The following is a 17,012-nucleotide window of genomic DNA, read 5'->3' on the forward strand; positions in this document are numbered from 1 at the left end:
CTTGTCTGGTTTCTGACCTTTTTTCATGCGTTTCCTGTAAATTTAGGCCTCGCTTCAGAGCCCAAAGGTCTAGAAACTTGATCTTTGAGTAAAATAGCAGCTGATATTGTTAGGATGTGGAATTCTGCAGCCCAAGGACTTCAGGCAGCCCGAACATGGGGACATTCATTGTCAGTTATGAGCAGGGCTTTTTTTCTGGGAAAAGAGGTGGTGGAACTCAGTGGGTTGTCCTTGGAGAAAATGGTCACATGGCTGGTGGCCCCGCCCCCTGATCTCCAGACAGAGGGGAGTTTAGATTGCCCTCCGTGCTGGAGCAGTGTGGAGTGCAATCTAAACTCCCCTCTGTCTGGAGATCAGGGGGTGGGGCCACCAGCCATGTGACCATTTTCAAGAGGTTCCGGAACTCCGTTCCACCGCGTTCCAGCTGAAAAAAAGCCCTGGTTATGAGCATTCTCTTTCTCTCTCTCTCCTTCCCCCACCTCCAGGACTGCTCAGTGGCTTCCTGTAAGACAATCCGGTGTGACATTTTGTCTCTGAAGATGTGGCATCCGGTGGAGTTCACGATCAAGGGCAACATCAGTTTCCAGTGGGCATCTCAGGTACGGAGGCTGCTGTTAAGGGTATCACAGTAAAGAAGGGCGTTGCGGTGGGAGAAGGAAGTTTCTGGCCCGCAGAATGGTAACATGTTCCACTCGGGAGTCTGCAGCATCTGAGATCCCAGCAATGTATTCCTCTTTAAACCCACAGTTTCTTATTACACTTGATCTTAGCCAAAAGGCCAAGAAGCAATGCCCACAATTCCTTATTGATTCTTGTTCAGTTAAGAGTCTTTGGGGGATCTGATTCCTGTCTCACGGAGACTCCCCCCCCTCCCCCATATCTCCTAGACCCAAGAGAAGAAAGTGATCCTGGTGAGCTCTGCACAGATTTCTTATGATGATCAAAAATACACCCAGCAGGAGGGCTTTGTTAGCCAACAGGTAAGGAAAGTACCTGAAGGGAAGTTGGCATGTTGTAGCCTGATCTCAGAAGTGAAGCAGGGTCAGCCCTGGTCAGTACTTGGATGGGACACCATCAAGGAAGGATGGGGTTGCTCTGTAGAGGAAAATGATGTGAGAGCACCTCTGCTCCTCACCTGCCTTGAAAGACCCTTCCTGGGGTTGCCATAAGTCATATGTGACTTGATGACATGCATGTATACAATGAGAGTGCGCAAGGGGGCATCACCCACAGCCAGAACCCTGATTTGTCAGGAACAGGTGCAATTTAGGAGTAACAACAAAGAAGGTCAGAAGACTGAGGGCCAAACTACAAGTGATGCCTGACACTAGTTGGTCACTTGTCTACTTCCCTCAAGTTCTGATGGGAAATGTAGGCAGCTTGGCGGAATGTTGGACAAGTGACAGTTGAAAAGTTCATTGTAGAGCAGTCAGAGAGCCAAGCTGCAAGAGCAGGACGCCCACATTTCACATCAAAACTTGAGGGAAGCTGACATGTGTCCAACCTGTGTCAGTTGTCACTTGTAGCTTGGCCCTCAGACAGAATCGGGCCTCCAGGCTTCTTTTCACAGAACAGAGAGAGGAGTGGGTTCAGGCGCACCGGTAAGCGTTATTGAATATTGTGTCCCTGTGTGAAGATTGGTGCATGTGTCTTTAAATGCTTGGTTTGAGCTAGGTGAAGAGTGGGGGGGGGTGAGAGAGAGAAGAGTGAGTGATGTGATTGGTTGATGACTGAGAGTGTGGGCGGAGTGAATGCAGTTTGAGACTGACAGTAGGGAGAGAAAAGTTTTGAGAGAGAAGAAAGTAGGCTAGCTGTGTGCTGCCTGAATGTTTTCTGTGAGGGAAATATAGAGCCTAGAGAAAGAGGCTAACTGTGTGTGAAGCCTTACAAGAGATCTGTGTGAATGAGTTTAAATGAAGTAACATTAAGAACTAAGAAGTACTTTTATGAAACCAATACGCTTCTTGAAAAATAAACATTTATTTTGTTTTGTTATATCCCAGAGTAGCTGTCAGTGTTATATCCCATTCCTATCCTCAGGGCCACATAGAACCATGAAGAAGCCTGACGCTTAGGAACGTTACCAAAGGGAAAACTTAATTAACACATATTGGAATATAATATTCCTGGTGGCAGCTAACTACCCAGAGGGTGTAAGGGGAAGATTAAAAGAAAAATCTACCCCCCAAAAGTAAAGGTCATAACAGGTGCTGGTAAGCGTTATTGAATATTGTGTCCCTGTGTGAAGATTGGCCATTCTCTCCTCTCACCTCCAGGTACAGACAGTGGTAGAACACATCGAGGTCTACAACTACTTGCCTGCAATCATTGCGGGGACTTTTGTGGGCCTCATCCTTCTGGCTGTCATTGCTGCTGTCCTCTATAAGGTGAGACGGTGCTGGAGAGGAATTGTCGAGGGAGGGGGAGGAGGGGCCTTAGATTCAGCTGGTGCTCCTCAGAGGTTAGAATGTGTTGACAAGTGTGCAAAAGCAGAGGGGAGAGTGTGTCTGCACATGTTCAGAGTATGTTTCTCTTACCATTGGAGGAATCCTAGCCAGTCATTGGAAATCTGGCTTTTGAGCAAAGGGCTTCTGTGTCAATGTGATTCCGCACACGTTGGATAATGCAGTTCCAATCCTCTTTATAGATTATTTGGAACGGATTTTTTTGTGTGCGGAACAAAAAATCCACCTCAAACAGTTGATAAAGTGCATTGAAAATGCATTATCCAATGTGTGCGGAATCAGGATATAGGACTTAGTGTGGAGTAGTGGTTAGAGTGTTGGGCTACGATCTGGGAGGCCCAGGTTTGAATCCCCACTCTGCCAGTTTACTGGATGGCCATGGGCCAGTCTTTCCCTCTCTTTCTCTCTCAAACTAATGTATCCCACATGGTGGTGGCTGTAAGGATAAAATGGCAGAAGGGAGAATGATACTGTAAGCTGCTTTGGGGGGAAATGGAGTGTAAATAGATAAAAGGTGCCTTCCCTTTGGATTGAGCATTAGTACTGCTCCTCCAAGGATGCCTGGAGGATCAAGACTTTACTATGTGGCAGAGACTCGTCTTCTCCTTTGCTTAAACGCTTTTCTCATTCTAGGTTGGGTTCTTCAAGCGTCAGTATAAACAGATGTTGAGTGATGCTGGAGATGGCGATGGAGTTTCATCCCCCGGCCCCAGCAAGCAAGGCACTGACTCCACTCCCCCCAGCAAAGACAATGTCTACTAACACCCCCCCCCCCGAGTCCTATGAGACTTTTGGGGTGCTGGTGAAAAAGGATGAGGAGGATCCCATTTGCCTACCCAAAAAGTCTGTGTTGGGGTTTGAGGGAGTTGCATCGATAAAAGCCAAGTGGGACAAGGGCTGCAGGAAACAGGCAAGACTGAATGAAAAACCGGACAAGATGGAATGGAAAAGCTGGCTGGATCCAGCCCCAGGACTCCACTGTGGCAGAGATGTGGCAAACTTGTTTTGGCTCTTTTAAACTCAGGTCTTCTCATACGGAAACCATTGTGAGATTTTTTTTTTAACGTTTGCACAAATGAGCTGCAAGTGCTTCCTTTTCTAAGAAGTGGGACACAAATGGTCCAGTCTTATTATCCACTTATTCGTGGGGTGGAAGGGGAAGTTGCGACTGAGGCAGAGTGTTGTATCGACAACCTAGTAATGAGCTCCAGAGATGTCATTATTTCCTTATTGTGTGGTAGGCACTGAGGCTGAGAGAGGGTGGTTTACAACACCCCTCCAATGTAGACCAGAGTGATTAACCCATATTGGAGTATGTGCAGAAGGTGAGTGGTTAACAACCACCCTGTAGTGTGATTCCTTGAATTCAGACAGGTTGGTTGCAACCCCAAGAACACCTTCCAGATAGGAGACCTAGTGAGAGACCTCCTTACCGTTCTAATAGATCAACGGAGAGTCTAAATAAAACTAAAGAGGGAGCCTTTGTTCTCCCTGGCAGCTAATAAGTTATGTCAAAATAAGCAACAGTGTATTATTATTACCCGGGATTTTTTTCTGGGAAAAGAGGTGGTGGAACTCAGTGGGTTGCCAGCACAGGGGGCAATTCCTGGCGGGAGGTGATGCCCCTGGTACCACATGCACATGTGCAAAGTGCGCGCACATTCCTGGGACCGCACAATGACATCACTTTGGGTCAGCTGGAACAAGGGGGGCGTTTTTTAAAGTTTAAATAACCCTTGGCGAAAAGGGTCACATGGCCACTGCCCCCGCCCCCTGATCTCCAGACAGAGGGGAGTTTAGATCGCCCTCCGCGACTCCCCTCTGTCTGGAGATGAGGGGGCGGGGCCACCAGCCATGTGACCATTTTCTCTGAGGGAAACCCACTGAGCTCCACCACCTCTTTTCCCAGAAAAAAAAGCCCTGACCCTCAAGCTTTGTGCTGCTTCCTGCCTTTTCCCTTCTCTTTATCCTCTTTGAAAATGAGTAACGAAAGCAGCACAGAAGGGGTTAGGAAGTAAGGTGTAGACTTGAACCTGCTCCTCTTTCCTCATCTCTTCCACCTTTTCTCCCAGTGAGTCTCCCTCTGCTTCCTTTTTTGCTGCTGGTGTGTTAGAGGGGGGGGACTGTTTGTTGTTGGTGGGAATGCCAACAGGTCATTAATTTTTGGAAGAATATCCTCACTTCGATTAAAGACATCACTAACTACACAATCCCTCTAAAACCTGAATTCATCTTTTTGGATCAATGGGACGCCCTACTCATTCCCAAAATAAGAAAGGACCTTATAACAAGCCTGCTAACAGCTGCAAAGAGCGTTACTGCAACTTATTGGAAAAGTAATAGTGTTCCAACATTATCTGTCTGGCATAACAAGATCTGGGATCATTTCATTACAGAAAAATTGAGTGACAAAATTTATCAAGCCGAGCACTTTTGCAAAAGCACTAATTTTCAGGAGAAATGGTCTCCATTCTATGAATATCTGGAAAACAATAATATCTGGGCGGTATCAAAGTTTCACAAATCTGTTTTTGAATTGCTATAATGTAGTTCTTAGAATTTAAGCCTTATCACTGTTACTTTACATTGTATATAGTATTGTTATTTGGTTATTGGTTGTCTTTTAGTTACCAATTGTTACTTGTTAATCTGAGTGATCTTGTAAAAAAAAAAAAAAGAGGTGCCGGAACTCCGTTCCACCAGAAAAAAAGGCCTGATTATTACAATGTACATGGGAAGTGGACATGTTCCTGTTTGGTATGTTTCCCCTCACTTTAGCCAAGCTGGAACTTGGAACCTAGTAAGAGGTCATAAATGTAAGGAGGTTTGTCCAGCAGGGGGCAGCAGTTGGTTTCCAAATTTAGGGTAGAGAGGATTCTGATCACTTTAGTGCCTGACTTTATTTAATAGAAAGAAAGAATAGGAACGTGTGCTTCATGCAAAGCAAATTTGAAAACAATTGCACATTCATTTAGTTAATATGTCCAAAACAGTGTTCTTACCGAGCAGAGATGAGGAGACCCAATCTTTGTCTCCCTAGAACCATGAACAGAATTGTGTTCAAGACTGAGCCTGGCATCAGAATTTGGACAGGGTGGGGTGTGAGCTGTGAGCTTGGGCACTGAGAAAGCATTCTCTGGGACTGAGCAGGCTGTAAGAGTTGCTATTCATGCACCAGCATTCCCATGTCGTACCGTCGTACGTCATGATGTCACAGTACTATGTAATGTGCCCTAGATGCGATTGGCCAATTCAGTACATCTTTTACGTATCTAGATGCCACAGAGCTGGCAGCATTGGGACAGATGGAACAGTGAGGAGGGGAAGAGGGAATGGAAAGACTGGCAATTAAGTGGGGAAAAGGTGGGAGGGCAAGGAATTGGGGGACCGAAGCGTAATGGGGAAATACATATTTCATGAGAGGAGCGCACAGGAATAAGTTTTGGGAAGTGTATAAAGTGTATAAAGATTCTGCCAAAAATGTGTATCTTTCCCAAACACCAAATTTCAGTGTGTAATGCAACCACAATGAAGTGACAGCCCAAGAGGCCTCACCCACCAACCCAGCTAGAGTATCCCCTGAAGAATTCTAGTAGCCGTCTATTGTTAGAGGCACTTGGCTTTGGTCTGTTAAATTAGTTCTATATTTTTTTAATGATGTTTTAATATATATTTTATGTTGTAAGCCACCCTGAGCCCATTCGCAGGAAGGGAGGGATGTAAATCTAAATAAATAAATAAATAAATAAATAAGATGCTCTCCAGAGATGGGACTCTTTGTGTGTGTTGAGTCTCTCTATAAATAGATGCCAGGAATCCAAGGGGAGGGGTGGATGGTTGGTTCCAGAGCCCCATGCCAAACTTTGCTCCTTCAATATGTGTTGGGTGACAGCTGTCTTGGCTAACGACCAAACTGGGTTATTTTCCCCCGCAGGTTCATTGGCCAAGCAAAGTCAGATGACCCTGACTGTCAGGTCCCAGGGAATGGGTGGTGGAGGAGGAGGAGAAGGAAGGCCTGAAAACAGGAGACAGACCCTGAGTAATCCACTGTGAAGGTGAAGAGGCCTCCACAGTCTATTCCCTCTAATTGACGGGGTTTATCAGCACCCCTGGATTTCAACGATGACTCCCTGGTGGAGGGCAACTCAACTGGCAGCAAAGGGGCGAAGCCTAGCAACAGCAGCTGCCTCAGGGCACGGCGATGGGTCAAGTAGTAAGTGAATTCAATAAGGGAAGGGGGTCAGAATGTTCTCATTTCCTTTCGTGAATTTCTTTGATCTGCCCTATCCTACAGGTTCAGGGCAAGGTATGGCGGCCTTGGTCTTTTGAGATACACACATTGCACTCTGTAAAAGCCCTTGGGTGCCCTTTGCTGTTTTCCCCCATCTGCCAAAATGTTGGTTTCAAACAATGCTTCCACCCCCCCCCCCCGCCAACCAGGTGCAAAGGTGCCTGAAACACTGTGGAGATACTTGTTTACTTAGCATTTTTGATAGGGTGCAGCTGTGTAGGACTATTTGTCCTTCATCGAACTCTGCAAACTGCCTCCCTCCCTCCCCCTAGATGGAATGTAGTACCTGTTCCCTTTCTTTTCCAAACCTGTTCTTTGAGAAAGATCCTGAGTTCTAATTTCAGATTTTTGGATAACAAAAGTGATTGCTGTCAGAGACCATGAGAATGACCTTCTTTGTCTGCTGAAGGGCGTATATACTGAGGACTAATAGGGCAAGTGCTTGCTGAGGGATGTTCCAGTCAAAAATGGTGGTCCTGGCTTACAGTAGGGAGCACCGTATTGCCTTCCGCGTCCATTTCCTTCTGGCAACACAGTGTCCTCGAGTGTCATCCGGTGAGGTGTGCCTTGGAACGTCCTATCTTTGTTATCTCTGGCATAGGTCGGACCTGGAAGATTCTGACCTTTGTGGTGGCGCTACCCGGAGTGGCTGTGTGCATGCTGAATGCCTGGCTGAAAAAGGAGAACCATCCACAGGAACAGCTCGAATTTATCCCCTATCATCACCTGCGTTTCCGAACAAAGGTAAGACTCCAGCAGGTGAGGCCTGGTAACTGGCTCCTTGCCCTAATCTGAGTTGTAAAAACTGGAAGAGAAAGTAGCATTATCTTTATGTCAACTGCATGTTTTCTCTCTCTCTCTCTCTCTCTCTCTCTCTCTCTCTCTCTAGCCATTCCCCTGGGGAGATGGAAATCACACTCTTTTCCATAACCCTCATACTAACCCACTGCCTACAGGCTATGAAGAGAAAGGTGGCCACCACTGACATTCTCTTGCTCTACCACTGACTGGGAAAGGGGTACAAGTCCCCGTACATCTGCAACACCACTGAGACAGATCTTCGTTTACCAGAGACAATAAAAGCACAGTTTGACTGATGGATCTTTTTCCTAGTGTCTATTGGGGGAGCTTTGGCGGGACAGTGGGAAAAGTGTCAGCCTTCTGTTAAATTTTCAGTGAGCTAAGGCCCACTGGCAAATGACCAAGTACTAGGAGTGGATTAATGTATAGAGTAGCTTTTAGTCAGGATTCCTTGGCTTGGCCTAGGGCTACGCAAAAACCCAAAGAGGAATTCTTGCTTGAACTTCTTCTGGACCACCCTTATCGATTACTGCTCAAAATGTGTCTGCACTGTTAGAGCTAAACTGGTTTGTATTTTCATATTTATCGTGTTTATTGTTACAGATATTTTAATATACTTGCTCCATTTTTTAAAGAATCACACTGCATTTTGGGTTCTGTAGTTTTAAAGTTTCGTATACATACTAATTTAGTATATGAAACCTTAAAACTACAGAACCCAAAATGCAGTGTGATTGTGGGTGAAATAAACATTCATGAGATTTAGTCAGACAGCAACTGTTTTCATAGCAAGGCTGATAAAAGTTCAGTCTGGAAAACGTGCCTCCAAAACAATTTCCCAGTAGTAGAATCCCAAAATTTCACAGAAAGAAATTACCCGAATGTTGTGCCTAACTTAATTTATGTAGCCGAAACCTTGAAAAGCAAGAATATTTTCACCTTATTTCTGGTACCATGATCCAGGTATTCAAAAATCTAGTATTTTCCTTTGTTTCTGAAAAAGCTGGGAAGATGGAAGAGGGGACAGAGATTATACTGGCAGGGACCAGGGAATAATTGCTGCAGAGCAGAGTGAAGAAACGTTGCAAGACTCTTATGTGTCCCCTCCCAACAAGAGAAGTTCTACTCTGCTCTCTACAGCTTAAAATCTCACTGGATATTGCCTAGCCTACATTTTTTCTCATTTTGCAACAGTTATAAGAGGTAGAAATGTGTCTTTTCATTGTGCTTTAGTCCTCATTAGTTCAGCAACAAAGAAAGGTGCAGAATAAACATATACACCCAAATATAAATGTGAAGTTACAATTTGATGCAACTGTCAGTATGTGTGTAACTCACACATGACAATCTCACACAAATAGGTGGCCATTCCCTCTATGAAAGCAATTCCCACTTAGGGAAAACGCACCGTATAAAACAGGCCTCATCGCCATGCTAGTCCCTTCTTCTTCAGTGCAGTGTCCCATAGAACTGATGGGTTTTCAGTGTGTGCCAAAAGAAATCCTAGAGAAGATGGGATTTGTGGCATCTCTTATGAATTGGCAGCTTGAGGAGGGGGACCGCTGTCACTGCCTTGGGAAGGACCAGCCCCTGCATCCCCCTCTCCTGCCTCATCCAGCATCTGCTTGTACTGTCTCTTGAAGAACCCAAGCTGGAAGGAGAGAAGGGGAGACAAAAGTCAGGACAGGATTCTGGTTTTCCTATATTTAACAGCTACAAGGTAGACAGAAACCAGACTATAGTGATCAACTAATCAGCTGTAGACTAAGGGCCTACAGGGGACAGGGACAGCCCTGGCCTGGCTCAAGAGGTGCACCCTGGAGGTGCATTCCATACTTTCCAGGTATGCATGGGGCTTGACTGAGACTGGGCCACGGCATGCAGAAAGACTGTGTAGACCTTCCTCCCCTGTGTCATTTTCCCAATGTGAAATGGCCCCATGAATCCACTATTTGCCCTGTTGGGGGCTCTGTTGAGGGCTACATGTTCTGCATCCCTAGCGGAGGAAATAATGGCTGCCAGGGGTCATTTGAGATGGGGAAAATGGTGTGGGGTAGTGGGGAAGTCTAAGCTCCCTCTCCCTGTGCTCCATAGTTCCAATCTGAATTGGGCCTGCATCTAGAAACTGCAGAACTCCAGAACACGTCTATGATGCTGACCTGGTGGCATCCCCAGGGAAAATGTAACGGGTAGTTATATGAGTCACACGAAACTGTCTTATAATGAACCAGACCATTGGTCCATCAAGGTCAGTATCGTCTACTAGTAGGTCTTCAGGGAGCAGAGAGTCTTCAACATCACCTGCTACCCAACCCATGTAACTGGACAAGCTGGGGCTTGAACCTGGGATCTTCTGCATGCAAAGAGGGTGCTCTGCCAGTGAGCCACAGCCCCTCCCCAGGTTAAGCCCTAATGATATACAATTGACTGTCTTGCTGAGGATGTCTGCCTCCCCCCCTGCCCCTGCCCAACTAGGATCGTGACACCTGACTTGTTTGATTTAGGCAAGAGCAGCAATGCCATGGCAAGAGCTTGCCCCAGTTCTCACCTTGTACAGAGCAGCAGCGATCAGAGCAAGGAGGATAAGCCCCCCAACACTGCTGCCAATAATGACGGGCAGGTAGTTGTAGACCTCCAAGTACTCCAACACCGTCTTCACCTACAGGGTGAGAGAAGCAAACCATGACAGCTGGTGCCTCAGCAGGAGGATAATCCTGGACTGCATCCTCCTCCTACAGCATGCTTTCGTACTCCTTACCTGGCTCTTTACAAAGCCCTCCTTCTGGATGTATTTTGTGTCATCGTAGAAAATCTGTGCCCTGCTCTCCACGGTCACTTTCTTCTGCTGGGTCTGGAAGACATGGGATAAACCAGCTGAGAGGCCGCAGCCTGGGAAATTTTGTCAGACAGGGATCAAGAAAGACTGTCTGGCTGCTTGTGTGTAAAATTCCTTGCTGGATACAGATTGGCAGCCAGCTCTGAGCAAAACTATACCAGAAACGTATATCGGCTTTATATCGCTTTAGCTATCATAGAATCATAGAGCTGGAAGGGTTCTTCTAGGCCACCTAGTCCAGCCCTTGCCCCCCCTCCCCCCAGTGCAAAACTACAGAATCCCCGATTGGCCAGCCTCTGCTTTATAGTGTTTCCATCTCCAGGCTGGGAAATTCCTGGAGATTTGGGGGCAGAGCCTTGAGCATATGCAGTTAGGGGAAGGGAGGGACCTCCGTGGGGTATAATGCCATAGAGTCCACCCAGACGTTTTCTCTGGAGAAACTGGTCTCTGTTGTCTGCAGATCATTAATAATTCCTAGAGATCTCCAGGCCCCACCGATTGGCCAGCAATTCTACTGCTTCAAGATCTCTGGTGAGAGAAAGCCAACCATCACAGAATGCCTCAAAGATTTCTGGGAATCCTGATATGTAAAAACTGCTGACACATCTCTTTCATTGATTCCTTAGACTTCCTCACAGAATTATGGTTCCTAAGGAGTTTTGGGGGGTAAGGGCAGGAAATGCCATTTTAGTTTGAAATAATAAAAAGTATTATCAGATCACATTAGAGGGACAGTGCTGTACAATGGTTAGAGTTTAAAAAGGACATGCTCTATATAAAAATACAAGCTCTTGAGGAAAGGAGAAGAGAAGCAAAAGGAAGCAAGCTATATGCCCCAAGATGCAACTGATTCTGCAGGGCACAGCAAAAGGATGTTAACAACTTACAAAGGAAAGGGTCATATCGTACACTCTCCCTGGCCTAAGAACTCCCCAGCAGTGACTTCTCTACCTGGGACAGCCACCTGAAGCCAAGAGCCCCCTTGATTCTGAACTCCAGCGGTTGCCCCTGCTCCAGAGACAGGATGTTACAACGGATTATTTCGCAGACGGCCACAGTGCAGTCCTGGGAGGAGATGGAAGGTAAAAAGTGGTCAGGGGGGACTGAATAGGAATACCCTTGACCTACAGGGCTACGGCTTATCAAGACCCCCCTGTCCAGATACTTCTAAAACAAGGCTGCTGGCATTACTGGGGGACCTGGGGGAGGGAGATGGGGGAACAGTCACCAGAACAGCACGATTGCGGAGCTGAGTCACAAAATTGTTGGACCCTGAAGTCTTTCTTTCAGGAGCACACTGAGCCAGGTGGAATTGCTGAGAGAAGAAAGAGAGATTCTGGCATTAGTTGGGAGCACATGAAGCCTTTTTCCTTAATGACATATGAGGGAAAAAGAAGCTAGTTATAGGCCAGAGGAATAAGCTTTCCCTGTTTAGCCCTGTTTAGCTATGCAGTGGTGCTTCTCTGAGGCACATTGCATGATAAAATCAGTTGTTGTTGTTACTTGCTTTGGCTCAAGCTGCAATCTCTTCCTGCTCTGAGAAAGGTGGTAGAATTAAGCCCTTATTAGCAGTTGGATAAGAACACAGGAAATGCCGTGCCAGAGCAAAACAGTAGTCTATCGCTAGCTAGTGGAGGCCACAAGCAGCGTATGATGTCGATACACATTCCCCATTTATTGCCTCCGGTTTCTGGTCACCAAACATGGAAGTACCAACTGATCCTCCCTGAATTTGTCTAGTCCCCCTTTAACCGCCCCCTCCCCATAGCAGTGGCCATCACAGCATCTTGTAGCACCAACAGGGACATCCTAAAAAAAGTTACACCCTTCTAATCCCATTGACTTCAATGAATTTAGATGGGTTTCAATTGGGTTAGGATTCCACTGCAAATGCCATAAATTCATTGTGTGTTGCCTGAAGTATTACTTTTGTTTGCCTTTCCAGAACTTATAGAACTTTTTGAGGTCAAGGCAGTACTATATGAGACAAAGGGACAGGAAATAATTTTGGGGTTTCCATTTTCTGCACCTCAGTGTTCAATCCAGTATCATTAACCTAGAAGACTCCCTTCTACACGGTATCAGAGGAATATACCTCGGAGGAAATGTCCAGGGACGCATTCCAAACCCACATTCCGTTCAGCTGCACAGGGAACTCAAACTTCACTGAGATGGGAACTTGCCGCTTAATCGAATTCCTCACCTGAACAAGAAGAAGATCCTTAGTAAAGCGTGAAGAGGGAGCTGGAAGTCCTAACTCTCTTTCCACCTTTTCTTCTAACTAAAAGACTTTTTTTTTGCTGTTTTCCAATGTTGTTACACCCACCACAGTTCTGGTGCACTGCTAGGGTTGGGGGGAGGGGGAAATACAGGTTGTGCTGCTAGGGTTGCCAACTCCAGCTTGGGAGATTCCTGGAGATTTAGGGTGGTGCCTGGGGTGGGTAGAGTTTGGGGAGAGGAAGGAGTTCAGTAGAGATGTGATGACCTTTGGTGTCACATCCAGCTCAAAGTTCAGCCCTTTACGTAAGGTCACTTCCTACCATCACCATTCAGATTTAAAAATGTAAATCCTCCCAAGTCATTTTCCTCTGCCCTTCCCCATCACTTGTATGCATCAGTCAGTTTCACCTGGTCTTAGGCATACAATCTAAACAGTATACCATAGGAGACACAAGACTCAGGTCCCTTAGCACCTTAAAGTCCAACTAGATTTCGAGGGTATGAGTTTTCGAGAGTTAGAGATCCCTTCTTTTTTGAGTGTGTGTGTGTGTCCCCTTACCTCATACTTATGTTCCACCAACTGGTTTGCATCTTCCTGCCCCATGGAAAAGTTGACATATTTGGTTGAATCATCAATACTGGAAAGAAAGAGAAGAGGGCCTGAAGTGCATATTTGTGGGAGGAGGCAAGGGGGAGGGAATTTGGAGACAAGAAGCAAGGGCCCGAAACAGAAAGAGGGCAACCCAGGTCTGGGGGAAAACCCTCGAATAGGACTGTTCTCCACCTCCTCCACCTGCTGACTTCAAGAGGAGGCCCCAGCAAATCAAGAGGGGAAGCAATCTTCTCCAGGTAGCAGAATTTGGGGCAGCATCAAGGGCAGCAGAACAGGAGACACACAACTGCCTGTAGCAAAATGCCCTGTCCCTTTAATATGCCATGCCATGAAAAGCTTCATTTCTGCACATTATTAAAGGGAGAGGATATTTTTCTCCTAGGCTACTGACAACCCTGAGGCAAGCTTCAAGGGGAAAGGCATTCCACAGTGGGGTTGCCAAGCTCCAAGTGGGGCTTGGAGGTCTCCAGGAATTACAACTGATCTCCAAATGACAGAGATCAGTTCATATGGAGGAAATGGCTGCTTTTGGACTCTATGGCCATACTGAGGTCCCTTCCCTCCCCAAGCCCTTGCCCCCCCCCCCAGACTCCACCTTCAAACCCCCAGGAATTTCCCAACTCAGAGCTGGCCTTGTTTTTCTGGCTAGTGTGTTGAAAGAGCGCTTGTAGCAGGGTTTCTTTCTTGCATTGGGTATTCCTACTTTTTTTGCAAGCAGAGTTGCTTAAAAAGGGGTTGCATTAGACTGGCACTTTCATGGGAATCAGTGTTCCCTTATGTCTGAAGAAATGTTTCTAGAATATCTTCTAAATGGAATTGTCTTCTTCTGCAGTGTTGTGAGGGAGAGGGGGACAAAACTAGCATTAGTTTGCTCCACCTTGTGTTGATTCTTAACCACTCTGCCCCACCAGCCCCAATGGGTATTAGCTGCCCCTGGGAGAGGTGTGTACATGGGGATGTAACACCCTCACTGTACCGTTTTCTCAGCCTCTCTACCCCTGCCCCCACCCCCCAGCTAGTATTTGCCTCACTGGGGGAAATGTCAGTGGGACAAATATCGGTTTGGGTAGGGAACACTATGTGAGATTGGGAAAATGGTGCACCAATTAAATGAGTCAAAACCAAAACCAAGTCCCTGGTAGTGACTTTTTAGCAATTAAAAACCACATTGGAGTTCTGATCATACATCTCACAGCATCTCAGCTGCTTTGAATCTTAAACATGCCGGAATTTGTGTTTGAAGAGAGTTACCTAAGGGAAATTACCCTAAAATGGCTGCCCCATACAACCTTGGTTATGTTGGCGGGGGGCCTCCAGCAGACACTAGCAAAATGGTAGAAGTCCAGACATGGGTCTGCTTTTGCCTCATAATTCTTGCTGCCACTTACTTCTTGAAAAAGACATATATGGCGTATTTAACGGGTAGCTTTGCTTGGTGAAACATGTCCTGAGTGACGGGGCCGTTGTTTTCACTAGAAAATGGAGAAATGGGAAGAATAAAGATGCATCAACACACATGCACCACTGACCCAATCATGTTCTGCAGGCACACTATTTCCCCCCTCCCCTGCCACAACTTCACTTGTTGTCAGGACTCTCAAAGCCCATCAATATTCTGAATTTAAATCTGCTAGAACGTGTGATTTAAAAGGTATGTTTGCTGATCTGAAACTGGCTTAAGTCTGTCATGAAAGCACATTTCACTTCATTCATGTGTGGTAAACAAGATCGACAGGCTCTCCTATTAGGCCTGGTGAGGAAAGTATGAGCCATTTTGAGGCCCTAAGTGACCACACCTCAGTGGTCTACTTCTTTTCTGCACTCCATCCCCCAAAAGATGTGTCTTCAATTGCCACCACTAGCAATAAGACGACAACACCAGGGTTTAGTTCTTCTAATAAATAAGCCATTCTTTCATGTCCTATACCTCAGTTTACCTTGAGAACCAATGAGGTGAAGGGGATACGGTGTGCATCAAGGACTGGGAAGGACTGGATCCAAATTCTCACTGAACTATGAAGCTCAGCTTGAACCAAGCATTGTTGCTCAGCCTAACCAACCTCAAGAAGAAAATGGCAGGACTGGAACATGGGCCTTTTACGCTACCCAAAGCTCCTAGGAGGATAGATGGAATGATAAGTCAGGCACAGAGTCTCACCTGCCCGCCGTGGCATTGATCTGCACCTCATTCCCCAGAACTCCATCGGGGTCAATGGAAAAAGAAACCATGAATATAACCTAAAATAGAGGGAGATGCAACACAAAGTGCATGAGGAGCACCAGTGGTTAAGTGGTTCGGCTGCAAATCAACACTCTACTGGTTCGAACCCCTCTACTGCCATGAGCTCAGTAGGTGCCCTTGAGTAAGCCCCTCCTCTCAGCCCCAGCTCCCCAGCTGCATTGTGGGGATAATAATAACACTAACTTGTTCACTGTCCTGGGTGGGGAAATAATCTGTCTGGAAGAGTGGTATATAAGCAGAGTTATTATTATTTATTTATTATTATTAAGGGAGATGGGCACCACAGTGGTAACTGTTAATCCTCAAGGCTGCTTCATCTCCCCAAGATCTGAGGAATTATAACCTTTAGAAAGGCCTGAGGAGACCCTGTTAGAGATTGCTAATCTCTCCCAAAACCGTAGTTCCTTCCCAGAGTCCTTGAGGTAGGAGCCATGATGCCCCATTTTAAATCCTGACACTTGTGAGGGCACATGTATGTAATGATTTATTCTGGGATTTATTCTACCTCCAGACTTCCTTCAAACTTTTGATGAAAGAAGGCTCCTCTCTTTTTCAGTGTGAGCTCAGGGCATCGTTACACAAACCATTAGTACACAACAGGTAAGAACCCCAGAACTCGCTTTAACCTTTGCTTATGTCTATAAGGTGTGAATATGGTTGGCACCTGAACAGCGCCTCCTCTAGGGGGTTGCTAAGCAACCAAGACACTTCTTGGGGATGATGCTAAGCTGTACAGAGACAGGCTTTCCCCACATCAGAGTATCATATTTGGCTGCAGAATCCATTCCTTTAAAGGGCAACTATTAGCCAGCTGGACAGGGCTTCCCACAATTCAATATTCTGAGGGCAGGAACTTACCTCAGCGCCACTCCGGAAGATGGGATGGTTGATGTTGCAGGTGGTGTTCCTCAAAGACTCCTCCTCTGAGGCAGGGGCAGAGATGCACTTAATGCCCATGTTCTTCCTGTTAGACTGAGCAGTGGGGGGACAGGATTGTAAAAGAAGGTAATGGGGAGACCCTCTCTCCCCACCATCTAAGCCAGGACCCATCCCTTGCTCCCTGATATCTCTGCTCTTCACACCTGCAGTATTTTGAACCGGCGGTAGGAAAGTGCTGAAGGGTAGACAAAAGTCAGGTTGGAGCCATAAGAATCCTCTCCGTCGTTCCGGAAGAAGACAGTGGCATTGAGCTCAAGGTCCTGACCCACCACTAGCGCATCTAGGCTGAAGAAAAGAGGAAGAGAATCTGTGGTGAACCTCTGAAACAATTATGTGGTATTTCTTTGGAGAAAGGAAAGACATGCCACAGACACGCAGACCCAACTGTCCTCCATTGCTGCCTTGTAAGTCCTGAGGTGAATTCTGAGAGGGAAAGTATGTTCTGAACTTGAACTCTTGATGAAATTAGGAAGCTACGCTGGAAAGCAGGCCAAGGTGGCCTTCCTCAGGAGGAAGTCCTGGCACCACTGCAAGCGTTCTGCTCAATATTTCTTCAACACTGAAGCTCAGAGGCCCAAAAGTTAATGGGATGTTGCCCATCTGAT

General features: G+C 46.4%; 3 protein-coding genes across 3 annotated transcripts in view; 2 read left to right on the forward strand and 1 right to left on the reverse strand.

Moving 5' to 3' along the window:
• LOC129338845 (integrin alpha-X-like) overlaps nt 1–6,299 on the forward strand; it is a 40,255-nt gene extending 33,956 nt beyond the window's left edge. The window contains exons 28-31 of the mRNA XM_054993357.1: nt 486–599; nt 888–980; nt 2,277–2,387; nt 3,099–6,299. Of these exons, the coding sequence (XP_054849332.1) occupies nt 486–599; nt 888–980; nt 2,277–2,387; nt 3,099–3,227 (447 nt within the window). The 3' untranslated portion in view covers nt 3,228–6,299. The remainder of the gene's footprint in view (nt 1–485; nt 600–887; nt 981–2,276; nt 2,388–3,098) is intronic.
• Nucleotides 6,300–6,424: 125 nt separating this feature from the next.
• LOC129338846 (cytochrome c oxidase subunit 6A2, mitochondrial) lies at nt 6,425–7,853 on the forward strand. The gene is made up of 3 exons (XM_054993358.1): nt 6,425–6,678; nt 7,358–7,500; nt 7,646–7,853. Exons 1-3 carry the CDS (start codon nt 6,588–6,590, stop codon nt 7,739–7,741), a joined length of 330 nt encoding a protein of 109 aa, XP_054849333.1. The 5' UTR covers nt 6,425–6,587; the 3' UTR covers nt 7,742–7,853.
• Nucleotides 7,854–8,286: 433 nt separating this feature from the next.
• The window catches only part of LOC129338586 (integrin alpha-M-like), a 38,478-nt gene continuing 29,752 nt past the window's right edge, over nt 8,287–17,012 (reverse strand). Inside the window, exons 20-30 of the mRNA XM_054992933.1 lie at nt 16,551–16,692; nt 16,327–16,440; nt 15,385–15,464; nt 14,615–14,698; nt 13,173–13,251; nt 12,489–12,596; nt 11,622–11,708; nt 11,345–11,458; nt 10,316–10,408; nt 10,106–10,216; nt 8,287–9,208 (exon numbers count right to left, since the gene is read on the reverse strand). Of these exons, the coding sequence (XP_054848908.1) occupies nt 9,089–9,208; nt 10,106–10,216; nt 10,316–10,408; nt 11,345–11,458; nt 11,622–11,708; nt 12,489–12,596; nt 13,173–13,251; nt 14,615–14,698; nt 15,385–15,464; nt 16,327–16,440; nt 16,551–16,692 (1,132 nt within the window). The 3' untranslated portion in view covers nt 8,287–9,088. The remainder of the gene's footprint in view (nt 9,209–10,105; nt 10,217–10,315; nt 10,409–11,344; nt 11,459–11,621; nt 11,709–12,488; nt 12,597–13,172; nt 13,252–14,614; nt 14,699–15,384; nt 15,465–16,326; nt 16,441–16,550; nt 16,693–17,012) is intronic.

Source organism: Eublepharis macularius, chromosome 12, assembly GCF_028583425.1.
Source record: "Eublepharis macularius isolate TG4126 chromosome 12, MPM_Emac_v1.0, whole genome shotgun sequence".
Classification (NCBI taxonomy): domain Eukaryota; kingdom Metazoa; phylum Chordata; class Lepidosauria; order Squamata; family Eublepharidae; genus Eublepharis; species Eublepharis macularius.

Coding starts and splice junctions, on each gene's coding strand:
- LOC129338846 (XM_054993358.1), top strand. CDS start 6,588: ATGACTCCCTGGTGGAGGGCAACTCAACTGGCAGCAAAGGGGCGAAGC. Junction 6,679..7,357: donor GCACGGCGATGGGTCAAGTA/GTAAGTGAATTC, acceptor TCTCTGGCATAG/GTCGGACCTGGAAGATTCTG. Junction 7,501..7,645: donor ACCTGCGTTTCCGAACAAAG/GTAAGACTCCAG, acceptor CTCTCTCTCTAG/CCATTCCCCTGGGGAGATGG.